Source organism: Rhizomucor pusillus (assembly GCF_041956525.1).
Source record: "Rhizomucor pusillus strain CBS 183.67 unplaced genomic scaffold VTP01scaffold_1, whole genome shotgun sequence".
In the NCBI taxonomy this organism is placed as follows: Eukaryota; Fungi; Mucoromycota; class Mucoromycetes; order Mucorales; family Lichtheimiaceae; genus Rhizomucor; species Rhizomucor pusillus.
Window position 1 is genome coordinate 2,125,940 of NW_027192143.1, and position 17,323 is coordinate 2,143,262.

A 17,323-nucleotide genomic window follows, 5' to 3' on the forward strand; every position below is an offset into this window, starting at 1 on the left:
TGCAAGTTCCTGCATTTTGAAGCGCTTGTAAGTTCCGCCGAGAAAGAATCTGTATAAGATCATACACATGGTCAGTCCTTGGCACGAAGAAAAGGTGACTTCATACATGTAAGTACCTACCGTTTAAAATATGAACGAACGGATGGTTATGATTTCCAAATACTCTCCATTGATTCTGAGAAAATGTAACCATGCGTTTAACGATGCCTTTGGTAGCTGTTGAGTCTCGAAATTCTGCAGAGCCGTCGTCAGCCGGTCTTCGAAGCTTGGGTCAAAAGTTGGTTCAAGCCGGCAGTGTGCTGCTTTGCTTATCACCAGTTTCAATATAGTGTGAGTTTTCCCGGATTATGACCAAGACTACCCAGAACCAAGCACTAGTTAAGAAATCTTTTTACGACAAAGTTTCCCGTTTTTACTTACGAGCAGTGATAGTCTGCGCGTCCATACTGGGAAGAAAAGCAAAGAATCGCGTTGACTTCCTATTCTTTCTTCTTTCATGTCAAACAATGTTTCTGAGCGCTGGACAGCAATTTCCAGTCTATGAAAAAGCACACGCATGAATATTTTGTGACAGTAAACATGGCTTTAAAAGAAGAATACATGTGTCTTTGGTAACATCTTGGCAATGATAGCAAAAGCTGAGCCCAAAGTGCCACACTGGCACATGGATAAAATCGACTAAATCTTCAAACAACCTCTTCCTTGCACTGCTCTACACTCCCGAGAAATCAGAGAGGCAAAAGCATTGGATGGGAGCAATTACTGAATCGCTCGTCGTACGGACCATAGAGTAGCGAAAATCAGTAACGTTTGTCGAATCACCAACAGCGACAGACATTATTGCTTGTTTGGAGCAGTTATGAAGCTTTCATTGACCTGAATGAGCCGGAAGCGAGTCAATAGCCACAGAGAATCCAAGGGAACATCACAAACTTAACATCAACCGCAAAATATTATGTCTGGGTTCATATCTTAGTACTTTTCATTGCTTTGGTTGAATAGGAAAGGAAAGGTAGTGCTTCCTTCGCAGTCAGCAGCGTCCAACAGCCGCTGTTGCAAAAGTGAAGGATTCTATACCGTATGCCGAAATACGTCGTAAGAGCGGTGCAAACCCATCGAACAATTGCAGTCTCTAAGCGTTTGCAGTTGAAATCTTTTCGGGAAAGAAGGTAAGTACTGTTGGTAGCCCAATCCTTCACGCCCAAGAAACCTTGGGAATGATTGATTGCTTGAAGAATAACAAAGCACGAATACTTTAAACTCGAAGTCAAAATGATACGAACGGTTCAGCCCAGAATGAAGTATCTTAGTACAGATGCATTCATACTCTCATCGCTTTTTATTGCTCGAAGTCATTATTATTTATTACTTGATCGTAGAAGCACGAAGCTAGATCGAACATCCAAACGCAAACAACTTTTCGGGAATCCTTATAATTGATGCCAAGGATGCAAGAGAAATGACTTAATCTGATATCGATTCATATAATAGAAATCTGTCACCTATGGAATAGAAAAGTATCCGTTGTATCCTATCTTCCTAATCAATTTCCAGCGAACGGATAAATTGTTTGGAGTCCTCACAAATCCGAGAGGCTCACCGAGTTATTTCTTTCAGATTCTGAAGTTGAGGAATGGATGAATAATAATAATAATAATATAAACAAACATGTCGTGTAGTCATTCTATTTGCACGACATCTCTGGAGCCTATCATACTCTTGAATAGCTTCTGGATAGTTTACTACATTGATACAGCGTCGACGCTCAACACGAAAGCAAAGGCATACATATCAATGGAAGCTAATGTTTACGGGCCGAAAACTCATTGTATTTGTATCATTTCCACGTTATCTGCAATCATTTCCTTCCTTAGCCATATATACTTTTCCCACCAGCCATACTTCCCCTTTTAGATTGACACCCACTCTGACTGGGGGTGGTGCAGAGCGGTGTGAGGGATGGTGCAAATAGATGAGCCCAAAAATTTAACTGCGGTCGTAAGAGTGCATTAAAATCCTTTCCGCCTTTCGATATGTTGAAAAGGAGGCGGCGGCAGCTAGAAGAGCAAACTTTACATGTTGACAGTGATGACCAAGGACCCAGAAAGAGGCAGAATACGGTTCTGGACGTTACCGCAAGACCTAATCTTTCGGATGCATCGTCTGTAGCTACGAATACCGTAACACCATCAATCGAAAACTCCAGAATTGACACACCCCGTGGTCGACGCCGGAACGATGCTGACAATGCCGCAAGTTCATCTCAGCTACAGCAATTCCAAGTAAAGCGAAACGGTACTTGCGAAAGCATTTAAGGAACAGCACCATGATCTTTAGAGCTGACTGGTCAGCACGTCGTATAGGTTCGCAAAGCAGACGCGGTGTGAGAACTCGGCAGGAATTGGTATGGGAACCACTTTCCGAGCGTCAGCGACTCATGATCCGTAAACTACTCCAGAATACATACAAGTATGTTTGGACTTATTAGTATGCAATGCGATAACTGAAATGGGATGTAGTCACACTGTCACGCAGCATGGCTCTGCCTTAGGGGACGCAGCACAAGATAATGAAATGAAAAGAGCCCTTCAAAATCTAATGAAGGCTTTGGATAAGCGAATGCAACGAACACTGTTACCCAAAGTATCACGCGAATTCTTGTTTGATCCGGAAGTCCTGGAAAACAAAGTTGTATGTTAAGTGCCCAGTATAAGAAACGGCAAAATCTCATAATTGCTTCTAAGTCTGAGCTCGAGAAACAAATGGAAGAAGAGCTGGAAGAAATCGAAGAACTCGAGAGAAGCCTGGCGAAAGCAGAGCAGACGAACGAACGTCAGAAAATGGAGCTGAAACGATTGCAGGAAAGAACAAGACGAGATCAACGAAATGTAGTGGAGATGGAAAAGTCCTTATATGTTAGTTTGGCATCAACATTACTGGGCCGCGCGGCACATATTAACGGCTTTGATATAGGAAAAATGGCCTTTGCTGCAAATGCCTCCCGATTCCAATGACTATGTTCGAAGCTTGCTTCTTTACCCAAGCTCGCGTTTCACATAATCTACCATTCATACTTTGTAAATACCACCTGCATATAATCTCATTATTATTAATACACTCCACGGTGAATGCGCGAGCGAGGCGCGTCTTTTTCAGGTGCCGAATACTTTCTTAAGTACGTTCGCGTCGTCTGACCCTCTTTGCTTGTATTTTCTCCCAAATGTCTGCGATCAACATTCTAAATGTCAACGTCTTGGAGAATCCAGCACCGTTCCTGAATCCATTCCAGTTTGAAATTACCTTTGAGTGTAACTCTGAACTTAAGGATGGTGAGTATAATAATTAAACAGCAGATCAAGGACCTGCATTATTGAATAATACACACGCCAGATCTGGAATGGCGTATGATTTACGTCGGTTCGGCCGAGAATCAGGAATACGATCAAGTATTGGACTCTATCCTCGTTGGACCCATCCCCATTGGCCTCAACAAATTTGTTTTTACAGCAAGTACCCTTGACCGATTCCTTATTGTATTGATGTTTTTGACAGGTTGTATATTGTAGGCACCAGCACCCAAGGTTGAACTCTTATCTGAAAGCGATATTTTGGACGTCTCTGTGGTACTTTTGAGTTGTCTCTATCGTGATAAGGAGTTCGTGCGTGTCGGATATTACGTCCACAATGAATACATGGATGAGGAACTGCGCGAGAATCCGCCAGCCTCCGTGCAGGTCGACAAGTTGCAACGCAGCATTCTCGCCGATAAACCTAAAGTAACGAGGTACGACCCACTCCTAATAGAAGTTATGAAGACCGAAGCAGTCCTAAAACAATGCAGGTACACTATTGATTGGACTAACCCTCAAAATGACCCATTGTTGCAAGAGGCTGCCGCATTAGAGCAACATGATAATGAGGTATGGATGATCATTAATTATTTTAGATTTATTATTGTCCTAGTGATTAACGCAACGCCTACAGAACATGATGGTCCAATAATAAGTATTGATGGTTAACATGAATCTGTCGTTTTATACATTTACAAAGTTAATACAAAGGGAATGATATACCAAATTTACTCGTTACCAGGAGCTCCATTTAAAATACTGATAATGGTGGCGAGGATGAGCACAATGAAAAAACGGATCCATCGACGCATTACGGTAAAAAGATTAAGGTGGCCCTTTTGGGACACCCTGCATCTGACCAGCGCTGATTCGTGATACGCACAAGTCAGTGGATATAGGGCGCATGCAGCGAATTCCATTTCCTGTTCATCGTTGAGGGTGGGTGTAATGTGATATCTCAAGTATAGCTGCAGCGTGTAATCTCGTGAAGGCCGGGGTAGTTGCAACAAGTTTGCCTCTGTGAGAGCAGCAGCTGGAGGAATTGTTTCGTTCTTAAGAGACATCTCGTTCTTATGCACGGCAATTGCATACGGCGTAGTTCCTGAGAGTTACTTTACATTTCCTCTGCGTTTTTCTGTCTTCGTCTTTCTGTGAGTATTCAGTCAATCTGGTGTTCGACGATATGGTACCTTTAAAATTTGATGCATCAGAACCCGTTTTATGGAAGGTCAAACGCTGATAACGGGTTTTGTCCGTCGAATGGACTGGTCCAGAAAAGACGGAGTGTAAGGTGCTTGAATGCGATGTCATGGGAAAATGTGAATAACAAGAGAAAGAGATTGGTCTGAATCATTTTTCACGGCAGCCAATTACGCAGAACAAAGTTGCAAATGCGAACATCATTGACCTTCCTCCCTCCCCTGGGTTCATTTCTAACAAGTTGATTTATTTATCTCTATCTGCAGAAAATGGTGGGGCAAAGACAGTCGGGACTTCCGGGATACAAGCCTTAATTCATAGATTGAACATTTTAAATCCTCATGCATTACATTCCATTTACTTATTCTTATATCGTACAACATGCTTCCACCGTAAAGGACGTACAGATTTAGCTATTCATTCAATTTAGTCCGTTTTTCACCCAAAGAGCTTGCTTTCATAACTCTGCCCCTGTCTACCTCGCTGCTGGTTGTCCGCTAGGTCTGGATATAGTGCATACAAATGCTGAATAACCATGAGATTTTCAAAGTCGACTTCTTCACAAAGATTGTTATCTATTCTACCTGCCAAACTGCGAAGTGAACATTACTTTTAGTCCCTATAATCTCCATCGAAGAGCAGAATGCGTATAGACTTTTTCGTATCCAATCAGTATAAAATGGATACCGCAGTATGATATCCACATGCTTTTTCCATTACTGCATGACTCGCCGATTATGAAGGACCCATCAATGATGACGCTAGCCTGAAAGAAATTTGATATACTATGACAGGCATTGCACCATTTTTTCTTTTTTTATGCATTTGGAGACTGTCAGCAACGTTTACATCAGGGCCATGCTTGCCCATCTAAAGTACAATATTCTTCATACTCCATGCATACCGTTACTAAAAGGCTTTCTGTGCAACTGTACAATTCAACAATGTCAGCTCGGATGCATAAGCGTGCTGGTGCATATTTTTCCATAGAGAAGACTTCGATCAGATTGTACGTTTACGGACAAGCTCTATGTCAGGTTGTGGTACGAAACTTCGCAGACGGGGCCTTCAGACGTAATGACTGCTGTGCATCACTGAAACCATATTACGTGAGAGCTTATGATCATGAGTACATAGACAAAATATATAAAAATGAAGCCTTTGTGCTTGTCGTCTTTTGTCTCTACTTCGTATTTCGTTGCATCCCGGTAAGCTTGTTATATTTTGCTAATTGGGATCACCGGCAACTCACGGGACTTGATTTAGCTGTCCCAGAGGTAGCCTCTGTCCTGGCCCTGGTGCATTTGCATACACGTTTTTGCTTTTACATTACTCATGCTTATTATTCACGGTGAGTGCTTCAATATCCAACGCCCAAGATTGAACATGCAATTCTAATCATCAGTTGGCCCTTTTTAGCCCAGGCTATATCATTTCATGCGAGCGTGGGAGCTCTTCTACCACAGGCCGCCTTCGGGGTGTAAGCCCTGGTTTTCTTGAATCACTCTGAGTCTTCCTACCGTCCTTGTATATGACAAAGATACTTATTTGCCATTATATCTTAGGTGCATAGGAGGTCCCCGTGAATTCGGGAATGTTTTTTGCGTGAACATCAGTGATTGCTCAGTTAAATACCAGCAATGTGCTAAAATCTTTATTTCTTCGATGTCCTTCTTTCTTATGTACGTCGTTTCTTTCCTGTGCGTCTTATTTGCTCCTGATTGGCATTGCTATCTTTGTAGTTTAACTTTGTGAATTCTTTTATATTATAAAGATCTAAGAGATGCCGAGAAGATACTACTGTTACTGCTGTTGTTTTTTTCTTCCAGTCTTATCATCCTTATCGTCATCTATATCGGATACCACAGTCCTGGATCTCTTTTGGCCGCTTGTACTTGAAGAGCTTCGAGTACTCCGTATGAATTCGAGTTCCAATCTCACATGAGTTTTGCTTTTTAGGATCCCTGCCTTGGGGCCAGGTACAACATAACTTAGCAATTACTTAGTCATCATTCTGACATGTTGCAAGTGGCTCAAGACATACGAGATACTACTGTAAGGTGTAAAATGGAAGTCTTCGCCGAGATAGCCTTCGATGAGTAAGAAATTGATTATCCGTTCCAAATCCTAGAGTACAAGTGTCATTAAGCAAACGGTATCCGCTGAAAGGTTTTCCTGAGGCATACCATATTCGAGAACCTTGTGTCAACAGGTATATTGACATCAGGGTCTTCTTTGATTGAAGCCACCTTGGCAGCACTTAGTCCTTTTCCCCTCCAAAGTTGTATAAGTTTAAGCATGGTCACCCTTTCCCGCGCTTGTTTCAGAGCTTGACTTAGCAACACGACAGTTTTAACCTCCTTCGTAATATCATGTTTCACGAGCTCGTCTTCGTCTCTAACACAGTTGTCACATTTCCCGCATGGTGTATCTGGAGTTGTTTCGTTAACGAGCTTGTTCGCCCTGAACGTTGTTGCCGTGATCGATGCATCGCACATGAAATATTTCTCGAAAATTATCTTGCGACATGTGCTATAATTTTGTGCATATCGTATCATATTATATACTGAATCTCATGTTAGCCGGCGCTGTTGAGCGGTTTGTGTATAAACCAAGTGATACTTGCAATTAGTACCACCCTGTACCTCGCCGACAATCATGGCAGACATCCTTGCGGCTATTTGCGCAATATGAGTTAGATTTACCAGAGTACATGCTTCTTATATGCTCACTTACCATCTTGGCCCCGATAATAGAGTATACACTCCGCTTCTTCTCCATCTCGACCTAAAAACGCATCAAATGGACGTTCAGAAAGATATTTCCTCCGCATTATTACCAGCACGCCCGCTTTCTTGGTAGTAATTTTCAATTGATTTTGACATGGTGTGATGGATTACATATCTTGTCCGCAAATGATTGATACCCATTCCAAAGGCGACGGTAGCTACGATGACTTGTATCTTGTTTTCACGCCATTGTGTATGTACGTAATCTTTTTCATCCTGCATCGAATACCCACAATTGCAAAAGTATTATTGCATGTGTCGTTCGAACTTCTTTTTGGTGTACGTACACTTTCCATATCAGCATGATACATAGCACACCTTATACGCCCGTGACTTTCGTTGTATAAACCTCGGCACACTGTTTCAGTGTCCTTCTTGGTAAGACAATAAATAATGCCGGATGAATCGGGATATCTCGCAAGAATCCAATTCGCCATATGTTTCAAATGTTCTTCCTGAGTATCCGGTTTTGGAAGCACCTTGTAAATAAGATTAGGTCCTACAGAGTTGCATAAAGTAAACAAAGGACTGTTGCTTTCATCATACTACTAGCAACCACTTACTGTATAATGGAGCGCTGTACACGAGCGTGCCTCCGGGAAGCTGTGGCTTCTTCATTCCAAGGATATACATGACATCTTTCATAACAGACCAGGGGCAGGTTGCTGTCAGGGCCATTATGGGCACCTTTGGGAAAACAGTCTAGGCCATATATTAATTGAATTCAGTATACATCGCGGAACAGAGCCAAAACGTACCCTAAGCACGTTTAAAGCTTTGTAATCCGGTCGAAAGTCATGGCCTTGTTGAGAACAGCAATGTGCTTCGTCGATGACGATACGAACAAGCCGACCTTCTTCATAGGCCTGAGTAAGTTTTGACATAAATCTCTTAGATTTTGCAATCTTCTCCGGTGTAACGTATATCAACCGGAAATTCTTCCTGTCTTTTTCATGTCCCTTCCTAGGAGACATACAGTCTTGAACTTCATTCACTTGTTCTTTGCTGCTTGTTGCTGTGAGACAAGCAGCCGATACATTTGCCTCCAACAGGTGATAGACTTGATCTTGAATAAGTGACACCAAAGGTGAAACAACGAGAGTGAATCCCTGCTCCAACAATGGCGGTAACTGATAGCACAAGGATTTGCCTCCTCCAGTTGGTAACACGACAAATATATCTCGCTTGCGCTCCAATGCAGCATTCATTATAGGAAGTTGCAACGACCGAAACTCCCTTATACCCCAATGGTGCGCAGCCAATGATCGTAGCTCACTGGACCAACTAAAGTTCTCGGACGTATAATCAGGAGTATCGCCTTGATCAGTATCCGCGACTGCAATGCTTTGCTTCTCTAACAGGAACTCCTTCTCTAGCTGCAAGTTCTCTCTTTTCTCGAGAAGGATGTTGATCTGAACATCCAGTGCGTCAATCTCCCTGCCGATTTCCTCGAGCCTTTTGCTGTTCATTAAATGGAGATTTGGAAAAAGAATAGTTTATTTCGCTATTCTGAGCAAGCGGCCTAAAACCTCGCTTCTGGCATGGTGCTGTAAATTAGAATATTTGCACACAGAGGGATGCATGGCAAGGCGAAAGATAGTCTATATTCAAACCTTATTCGGATGACATAATACGAATAACTTACCCAAAGGTATCCTGGTGCCCGGGCAGGGACCGCCGCTCACCCCGTCCAGGGTGGACGGTATGATATCCTTTTTTAAATAGTATCTTTTAAACGCTAAGAAAAAAAAAGGAGGACGACAGAAGCCAGGAACAAAAAACGCGGACAACCAAGCGAAACAAATCTGGGAGGGCACACTGAAATAAGCAGACGTTGATGAATGAGCGTTACTTTTAAATCCATCATTTTTCTAAAGGTTGCCTTACTAAATGATAACCAGTGGAGCCCCAAACGGTAAGCCTTTCAAGAACCGGGATCCTTTTATATTTTTCACGGATGATTGACGACGTTTCCAAACACGACTCCAACACAAAGAATGAACAGCCCAATACAGGTACTTATTCCCTTAAGAGCTTGTAGAAGTCTGTGGCAGGTGATAAACTAGAGATGCTCATTTTAAATAGACAATGAAAACATCGTAAGCATAACCAACGTACGAGGTTTAAATACGAAATGATCATAGCGTGCTTCGTGAATCTTCTCAACTATATGTACTTCCTATTGATTAATATGAGTTCCAAACCCATTCTTCCATTTCATGATAAGACATGGAGACTATTCTCGCAGGATATGATACATATTTCCCAGGAGTTGAAGTCTATAATTGACCTATTTGAGACTACATTCTTGCAAAATGACTACAAAGAAAATGATACAGTATGGAACAGGTACCTTGCCATAATGATTCGGGCTGCATCTAGGTTAGCGAGGATTATGATGTATACTTATTAACAGAGATTGAATGACCACAGTGCACTGGATGCAAAAAACTTGTCCGTAACTGAAAGTTCCTTCTAAAGAATATAGATGTTGACAAATGAGAGTCATTTGTTTGTCAAGTGGTTTATACCAAACGACAGCAAACCCCTCAGTTTAAAAGAGTATAAATTAGTTCTCCAGCATTTAGCCGTGATGAATATATGCAACCGTGGAGGCATTGCAACTGCCGTCGACACAGTGTGCTTGTTAAGACAGACGAAGTACTGGTATGCTGCCTTATAGAAAGCAGCACCCATAGGCTTAGATGTACAACATTTACCTTAAGCAGTGATTTGGATCTATCCAAGTCCGTATTTTTTGGCATTGAGGGCGTGAAGATCAGCTGCATGATCGACAATTCGTCCGGTTCCCATATAGCATTTTTCGGACATTTGTTATCCTCAAACTTCGTTGGAAGAATAGAGTGTGCATGACAGATGGTCAAAATTCAGTTCCAGCTTGTTGTAATGTGCAAACGCAAACTTTTAAACTCCCAGAGTACTTTGCAGCTGTCGCATAACCGAGATATTGCATCAGATGTCGCGCTTGCTCCAAATATTCAAGGACAATACCGGACTTCGTCTCGGAGTATCCTCTCTGAAGACATCTACCATATCATAGACTCATTTTAACAGTAAGTCACAGGAAGGCAATCACGAGAAAGAGGGTAACCTTTCAAGTCAAGGTCACGCTTCCCCTGGTGTAACCAGAAGTCGAAATTGATGAAATGGCGGTATCCAGGAGGAAGCTGCTGACCGCCACCTTCTCGTTCTTTATGACCACAGTGTCCCCATAGTCATTCCTTAACCCAACATTGAACTCTATACATTCCTTTAAACTCCTTTAGAATACTTGCCCTTTTATCATGAGTCTTGCTAGTCCCTCAAGTCCCTCACCACTTGCATCCGCCAAACAAAATCCTACTCCATCCCAACCGAAGAAAAGAACCCGTGTAACTCCCTCGCAACTCAGCGTTCTCGAGGAGACCTTTGCCATCAGTGCTACACCGGATAGCAAGATGCGCAAGCAGCTGGCACAAAGACTGCAAATGCCCGAAAGGTCCATTCAAATTTGGTTTCAGAACAGACGTGCCAAAGTCAAGATGCTGCAAAAACGAGCTTTGATGCGTGAAGAACAAGAAGCAGCTAAGGCTAGGTGGTGTGCCGAAGCGACAGCTTATCCTCATGCGCCTTACTGGTATCCTCGGCGCTCTCAACCTGTCAAAGTGCCTATACAGCGTGCCTGGAGTACAGACACGAGTTCCACTGCAACTCCATTTTCTCAGCAACGTGCACCACCACCGCACCTTTTCGCGGCTTATACCACACCTCCCATTCCATTTTTTCCCGCCGCCTCTAACCCATCCGTGTCTTTCGCAAACGTAACAGAGGCTTCCTCTTCAACTCTTCAGGGACACGCTTTGAATGACGACTCAGAACCATTCCATACTTTTCCTCAACAAACAACCATCTCTCCGTCTCCCGCACCTTTCCAAAATACAACGACTTGCATCTCAGGAACCGTGCAACAACCTCATTTAGGTAAAACAGAGATATATTACCGTTCATACTCATGATCGTAACAAGACGTACAATAGAAAACAACGCAGTCTCGGCACTGCAGAATCAAACGTCTCTCCTAGACATACAACTAGGCACCTCCTCATCTTCCGGCCTAGTCACTGCTGGCACATTGACAATCGGTACTTGGCACAGAATGAAAATCACACAGCAGGATCTCCTGTGCTACTATCATTTGGCCGACCGTACTTTTGAATGGCATATTAGGGATGACGATTATCATTTCAAGATGGTGATATCGTTCGATGCTGTGGCCTCCATAGAGATTGTTAGCGTAGACAATATGTCCGGCGATATTCACATTGACTTAACGGAACCACCTCTTTTCTTTATGGAGAATAGCAACAGTACTTGGATCCAATGCAGCGATTTTACCGAAGGAATGCAGGCATCCTGCGTACTGCGCCATTCTATACGTGGATTGGCGAACGACTTAAGACAGGAGCTACTCGCTGTCGCCAGCGCCGATGAAGGCCTCTGCCAGATCACAACTTTTGCTATGGGATCGGTTGACTTTGGTCTTGCCACTGCTCCGCCTTCCGCTACGACGTTTGACCACAATGCTCTTATCGCTGATCAGCCTTGGAGACATCAGAGCTTGCCGCTGGGCGCTGAACATTTCAACTGGACACAGCAACAATCACCAATTTGAAATTATCCATTCATTATCATCCGCATTCTTCCTCACCGTTTTGCTGCTTGCATTTTTTATCTTATTTTCTTTTGCCATGAAGCAAATTTCACAGCTCTTCCATCCCAACTTTAGACATCGAGCTTTATCATTATCTATAAAAGACGCTCCATATCAATAGTGTTCGCCTCATTGGACTGCAACTCCTGTATTCTATAAAGAGTCTACAATGTATCTTCAGTCTTAAGCGCTGCAAGCATGTTTCCCTCTCACTTCGGTCTAGAATAAACACTGTTCGCTTGAACGGTTTACAACTCGCTCGCTTCGCGAGTTCGCCAAATCTAAACTTCCGTATTTCAACTCGGAAAAGTTACCGTCGTTCAAGACGAAAATAGTAGTTGCATGTAGAATAGAACCGATCCGATGATATATTCTCTCACTTGGTGGTAGACAATACCACGCCTATTGCAATAGATTGTGTATTGTGCGACTAAGTTATCAATAGCCATACGTATGAACTAAAAGGCCTATACATTATGCTAAACTCCTCTATAATTTCTGAAGAATCTTGCTGCAGAAGTATTCTCTGTTAGGACTCTTTGGAGCAATGGTGGTGATTGAGGTCCAGGTAAAGTATCACTTTTCCATCTCCACAGCTCGAAAGGCAAGCTTGATTCCTTTTGCTATCTGAAGATTGTTCTAAGAGCCACAGAAGAGGGTGGTACTGGGGGCCGATCCTCCTTTCATCTAAAAAAGTACATATGCATATAATTCTATATGTCGGATTCGCTTATAGAGAATGGAGGTCGGCTTCTCATGAGGGCGCTCGCTTGTTTCTAATATTAATGGCTATAGGTTTGGTCTTATGAAAGTGGAACGTGAAAGCATATATGCCATTAATGCGACCTCTACCGTAAGTGCGTTTGAGTGGTCCTTTTTTGTTCGACTTCTTTTCTCTTGTTCATCTTATTTGCTCCTAATTGTATTGTTATCTTTGCAATTTTAACCTTGTCAATTCTTTTATATTATAAAGTCCAGTTGAATGGCACTTACTCTTAACTTTCATGGTTTTCTTAAGGCTGTCAACTGAAGATCAACATGCTGTCCGATGTGACTCCGGCGCGCGACGCGTTATTTTCGTACCTGACAACGCGTTCTTTTTTCCTCTTTCTGCAATGGCGCCCAGAAAGATCTCGAGATTGATCTTTCTGATCTTTACCAAGAAGCATGGCCTTCATGTGCAAGCGGATGCAACAAAATATCTAGAAACTCTTCTTGAAGATGATCCAAATGTGCAAGAGACGCTGGAAAAGTTGATCAAGCTGTACCGAAAGCGGTTTGCAGGTATATGCACTTATGCATTGTCCACCTCTAGTTTCGTTGCTAAAATATCGAAACAGAGGAGAGCAGCCCGATCATTACAAAGACTGCAATGGAGCAAGTTGTTACTGCAATGCAAATGTCAGCCGCTGCTGCCAGTACACGAACTCCATTCGAAAGGAGTGTTACCGACAGCCTGGACGAAGGGATGCAAGATATGACACTGGAAGAGAAAGTTGATGTAACTGAGCAATTTACAGTTGTGAACGCTTTCAATATGCCACGTCTTCATTACGATGCACACCGCAAGACCTTTATACAGTACGTCGCAGTGATTATGATGGGATTATTCTAGATTTGAAAAATTCAACGATAACCGAATATAGGCCTACAAACACCAGTGACATCTTTGGAAACGGAAATGATAAATCCGCAGTGTTCTTGGAACGTTATCATCTGATCAAGCAGCGACTATTGAGAAATAACGAGAACTTTGACCCAGCATCCATGCATATCCACGGAAGCGGCGCATTTCAAAAGATTACTCCTATTAAAGGACTAATTGGCCACGATAATGAACGGTTTCTGTTGTTTGGAATGCTAACCTGCATGGACGACGGCAAGATATATCTCGAAGACGATGATGGACATATACAGCTTGATCTCTCCAATTGCGTACGTGCATTTTCTTGATGTAAAATCATACAACGATTCACCAACGCTTTTGCAGATATATGGACCAGGATTATACACTGAAACTACATTTGTGATTGCAGAAGGTCTTTTTGGCGATGACCATATCTTCCACGTCGAAGAAATTAATCCTCCTCCAGCGGAAAGTCGGCAATTGACCGAGTATGTAGTACCACCCAATATGCTATGGGCGCCATTCTCTCTAACTAGCTCGTTTGTAGATCATTGTTTCCACATATTAATTTTTTGGGTCTCCCAAAGCAACTTCTTCCCGAGGCACGTTATATAACACTTTCTTATCAAACAATAATCTAATTCATTTGTCTGAATTCGATAGCACGTGCTTAAGCACGAAGAAGTAACAAACGAGGAAATCCAGTTTGTAATTCTGTCTGACGTCCACCTCGATGAGCCCAAGGTTTGCTGACAACATGTATACTTTTTTATACATGATAGCTCATTTCATCATCTAGGTCATAAATGCCTTACGACTATTGTTCTATGGCTACTCAAATACTCGTATCCCTTTGGCTTTCATCCTTATTGGCAACTTCACAAGTAGACCCTTCAAACTAGGAGGCGCTGAAGCAGCCAAATACAAACGTAAGAAAAAATGGTCAATAGTTTCTTAACCAAGCAATTGTTAATCTTCCCGCTTAGAATATTTCAATACATTGGCGGATTTAATATTGGAATTTCCGGCCATTGCAACACATTCATATTTTGTCTTTGTACCTGGAAGTCGTGATCCTTGGGGAGGAAACTGTCTCCCTCAGGCAGCCATCCCTGACCTTTTTACAACACGCATACGACAGCGCATTCGAAGGGCAATATTCGCGTCAAATCCTTGCCGGTATGATACAATTACCGCTAATGAGAGTTGCTCGAGTAACTGATTGAGTATCGGATATTTAGAATTCGATATTGTACACAAGATATTGTGATATACAGAGACGATATTCTGAGCCGGCTATGGAGAAATGCTTTATTGCCACCGAAAACGGAAGAGGATCCAAGAGGCCATGTAAGTCAAAATAAGTTGAAATTTTTTTGGGGCTAAGATCGTTACTTACCTCCATGTCACCTCAGCTTGTTCGCACCATCGTGGACCAAGGGCATTTATGTCCGCTCCCGTTATATAAGCGTCCCATCTATCTAAACTACGATCAAGCATTGAGAATATACCCACTACCCCATGCGCTGGTGCTTGCAGATCAATGCCACAACTTTGGCTACGACTATGAAGGCACGCATTGTATGAGTCCAGGAAGCTTTCCAAATTCAGATTTCACTTGGAGCGTGTACTATCCAGCGAAGAAAATGTCCGAAAAATGGCAAGTGAAGGGAAAGTGTTGACACATGGTGTCTTCGTAGCTGACCGAACATATCCATTTATGTAGTAATTTCACCGATGTCTAAAGTCTCCGTAAAACTATCCGATCACTTGATATGTAAATCTACTAAAGTGGACGTCGCCATTGCCTACTGCAAATAGCCCAAACAGAACACCTGCGGAAGCAATAATGGTTAACTTTAAGCTTGTCTAAAACGCTCAAAAAATATATCCTTGCCTGTGAATCCGAATGTGAGGTCCTTCGCGTCTGTGGTACTGATAACGTTCCATCCAGCATTTGCCAGCTTGTACTCAAAGCGATAAGACCGTTCATCAGCTTCTATGGCTAACGTAACGGTGTCAATATCCAAAAACTTGACAGTTTCTTGCAAGCATTCAAGCACAACTGAGTCGTGTTTGCGATGACAGCTAACAACCTCGTAATGGTTGCAATCCAAATAAGCAGCCAGACCGGCGGTGGTGTCATTCTCTATCGAAGCCAGATCCAATTGAACCGTAGCACGACAACGAACGTGACATTGACGCATAAGAATCATCGTTGGTGAATGTTTAGCATCAGATAGCCCGATTTGGGAAGCTTTGAGAACGCATCCCAGATATTCGTCCGTCGTTTGATCACGATCAGTTAACAAATAGCGTGAAAAGTCTGGAGTTCGTAACCATAGCCATGATGGGTTCCAAGACGGTTTGTCACCTTGTCCGAAACTGCAAACATTCGTCTCTATTTTCAAAACCTTTTCGACATTAGGTCCTGGATGGCTACAATCACGGGGTGCTTCAAGAGGCAGCTGTACGCTGGGCCAAGCATCTTCGTCCTTCCATGTGATAGGTATCAACCAACTCTCCCGACCCATAGGATATCTTTCTCCGTCATATGCGCGCACAGCAAGCAGGACCATCCAGTAATTCCCTTGGGGATCGTCAAAGATATCGGCGTGTCCAGTGCATTGGATAAGCTCTCCAGGTAGGTCGCGGTGAGTTAACAATGGGTTACCAGGATACTCTTCCCACTCATTCTCTGGCGCACATAATTGCCTAGCTCGTGCTAACGAGACACTGTGACCGAACTCTGTACCACCTACACAATGGTGCAACGTCAAACGAAGTCTGGCGCCACATCCATATTTTTCCGTGTATACACTCTACCTTCTGCGATTATAAGGTAGTACCAGCCATTTTTGTACAAGATGTGGGGTGCCTCGGGTGCTTTCGCACCTGGTGTGCCAGACCAGATCCGCTTTGGTGCAGAAAGAGCTTTGCCGGTCTTTACGTCCAATTCGATCTGAGATATTTCCGGTCGTATGCGATAATAGAATGAACCTTGGATGAAGCAACGATTGTCTTCTGTGAAAAACAATGACGTATCATAGCCCGGATATTCGAAAAAGACAGGATCCGACCATGGTCCCGCGGGATCATTAGCCGTAACAATGAAGTTTTTCCATCGAGTAAAATCTGTGGCAGGCTTGTCGGTGAACACGATTGTGGTGCATATGTAGAAGATCCCATTATGGTGACGTATCGTGGGTGCCCAGACGCCTCCATTGATGACAGTTTGATCGAGGTCTTTAAGCTGCTGTGGGCGATGGATCGCATTACCTAAAATGGAAATAGAGTCATGAAGATTCTCATTCGTTGGACCGCATTCTGAATTTTTTCTTCTTTTTTACCAATTTGAGTCCATCGAGTTAGGTCCTGCGAGTGGTAGACAGGAACACCAGGGAAAAATTGAAATGTGCTGGTGACGAGATAGTAGTTATTGCTGACGCGGCATATAGAAGGATCAGGATTAAAGCCTGGAATAATGGGATGGGCAGTAACCATAGTTGATGTGTTTTCCTGAAAAATTGATACACATGGCTCTTTATAATGACAGTGAGCCAAATGCTCGGAGAAATGACGGGCAATAGGCCTTAAAATTGATTTCTTAAAGTCCGGGGTTTTCCCCACGGGGAAAAGGGCCGCA

At 42.9% G+C, this 17,323-nt stretch overlaps 8 protein-coding genes across 8 annotated transcripts; 5 read left to right on the forward strand and 3 right to left on the reverse strand.

The window, feature by feature from the left end:
- Window positions 1–2,033: 2,033 nt before the first annotated feature.
- On the forward strand, window positions 2,034–3,060 carry VTP01DRAFT_927 (uncharacterized protein; the record flags this gene model as incomplete). Its single annotated transcript, XM_069388483.1, has 5 exons — window positions 2,034–2,295; window positions 2,364–2,469; window positions 2,520–2,691; window positions 2,745–2,915; window positions 2,974–3,060. The coding sequence occupies 5 exons, from the start codon at window positions 2,034–2,036 to the stop codon at window positions 3,058–3,060; spliced, it is 798 nt and encodes a 265-aa protein (XP_069245347.1).
- A 160-nt stretch (window positions 3,061–3,220) lies between these two features.
- On the forward strand, window positions 3,221–4,002 carry VTP01DRAFT_928 (uncharacterized protein; the record flags this gene model as incomplete). Its single annotated transcript, XM_069388494.1, has 5 exons — window positions 3,221–3,329; window positions 3,391–3,506; window positions 3,567–3,784; window positions 3,842–3,920; window positions 3,985–4,002. 5 exons carry the CDS (start codon window positions 3,221–3,223, stop codon window positions 4,000–4,002), a joined length of 540 nt encoding a protein of 179 aa, XP_069245348.1.
- Window positions 4,003–4,078: 76 nt separating this feature from the next.
- Window positions 4,079–4,414, reverse strand: VTP01DRAFT_929 (uncharacterized protein; the record flags this gene model as incomplete). The annotated part of the gene is made up of 1 exon (XM_069388505.1): window positions 4,079–4,414. The coding sequence occupies one exon, from the start codon at window positions 4,412–4,414 to the stop codon at window positions 4,079–4,081; it is 336 nt and encodes a 111-aa protein (XP_069245349.1).
- Window positions 4,415–5,702: 1,288 nt separating this feature from the next.
- Window positions 5,703–6,123, forward strand: VTP01DRAFT_930 (uncharacterized protein; the record flags this gene model as incomplete). Its single annotated transcript, XM_069388517.1, has 4 exons — window positions 5,703–5,758; window positions 5,817–5,901; window positions 5,970–6,030; window positions 6,116–6,123. 4 exons carry the CDS (start codon window positions 5,703–5,705, stop codon window positions 6,121–6,123), a joined length of 210 nt encoding a protein of 69 aa, XP_069245350.1.
- A 230-nt stretch (window positions 6,124–6,353) lies between these two features.
- VTP01DRAFT_931 (uncharacterized protein) lies at window positions 6,354–8,808 on the reverse strand (the record flags this gene model as incomplete). The annotated part of the gene is made up of 9 exons (XM_069388528.1): window positions 6,354–6,540; window positions 6,595–6,677; window positions 6,737–7,116; window positions 7,177–7,227; window positions 7,287–7,337; window positions 7,390–7,555; window positions 7,627–7,838; window positions 7,903–8,041; window positions 8,098–8,808. 9 exons carry the CDS (start codon window positions 8,806–8,808, stop codon window positions 6,354–6,356), a joined length of 1,980 nt encoding a protein of 659 aa, XP_069245351.1.
- A 1,836-nt stretch (window positions 8,809–10,644) lies between these two features.
- On the forward strand, window positions 10,645–12,011 carry VTP01DRAFT_932 (uncharacterized protein; the record flags this gene model as incomplete). Its single annotated transcript, XM_069388539.1, has 2 exons — window positions 10,645–11,320; window positions 11,377–12,011. 2 exons carry the CDS (start codon window positions 10,645–10,647, stop codon window positions 12,009–12,011), a joined length of 1,311 nt encoding a protein of 436 aa, XP_069245352.1.
- A 1,154-nt stretch (window positions 12,012–13,165) lies between these two features.
- On the forward strand, window positions 13,166–15,422 carry VTP01DRAFT_933 (uncharacterized protein; the record flags this gene model as incomplete). Its single annotated transcript, XM_069388550.1, has 11 exons — window positions 13,166–13,334; window positions 13,391–13,631; window positions 13,697–13,985; window positions 14,041–14,165; window positions 14,225–14,279; window positions 14,341–14,421; window positions 14,477–14,606; window positions 14,664–14,856; window positions 14,919–15,027; window positions 15,093–15,337; window positions 15,404–15,422. The coding sequence occupies 11 exons, from the start codon at window positions 13,166–13,168 to the stop codon at window positions 15,420–15,422; spliced, it is 1,656 nt and encodes a 551-aa protein (XP_069245353.1).
- Window positions 15,423–15,435: 13 nt separating this feature from the next.
- VTP01DRAFT_934 (uncharacterized protein) lies at window positions 15,436–17,181 on the reverse strand (the record flags this gene model as incomplete). Its single annotated transcript, XM_069388561.1, has 4 exons — window positions 15,436–15,512; window positions 15,575–16,435; window positions 16,504–16,956; window positions 17,028–17,181. The coding sequence occupies 4 exons, from the start codon at window positions 17,179–17,181 to the stop codon at window positions 15,436–15,438; spliced, it is 1,545 nt and encodes a 514-aa protein (XP_069245354.1).
- Window positions 17,182–17,323: the final 142 nt, after the last annotated feature.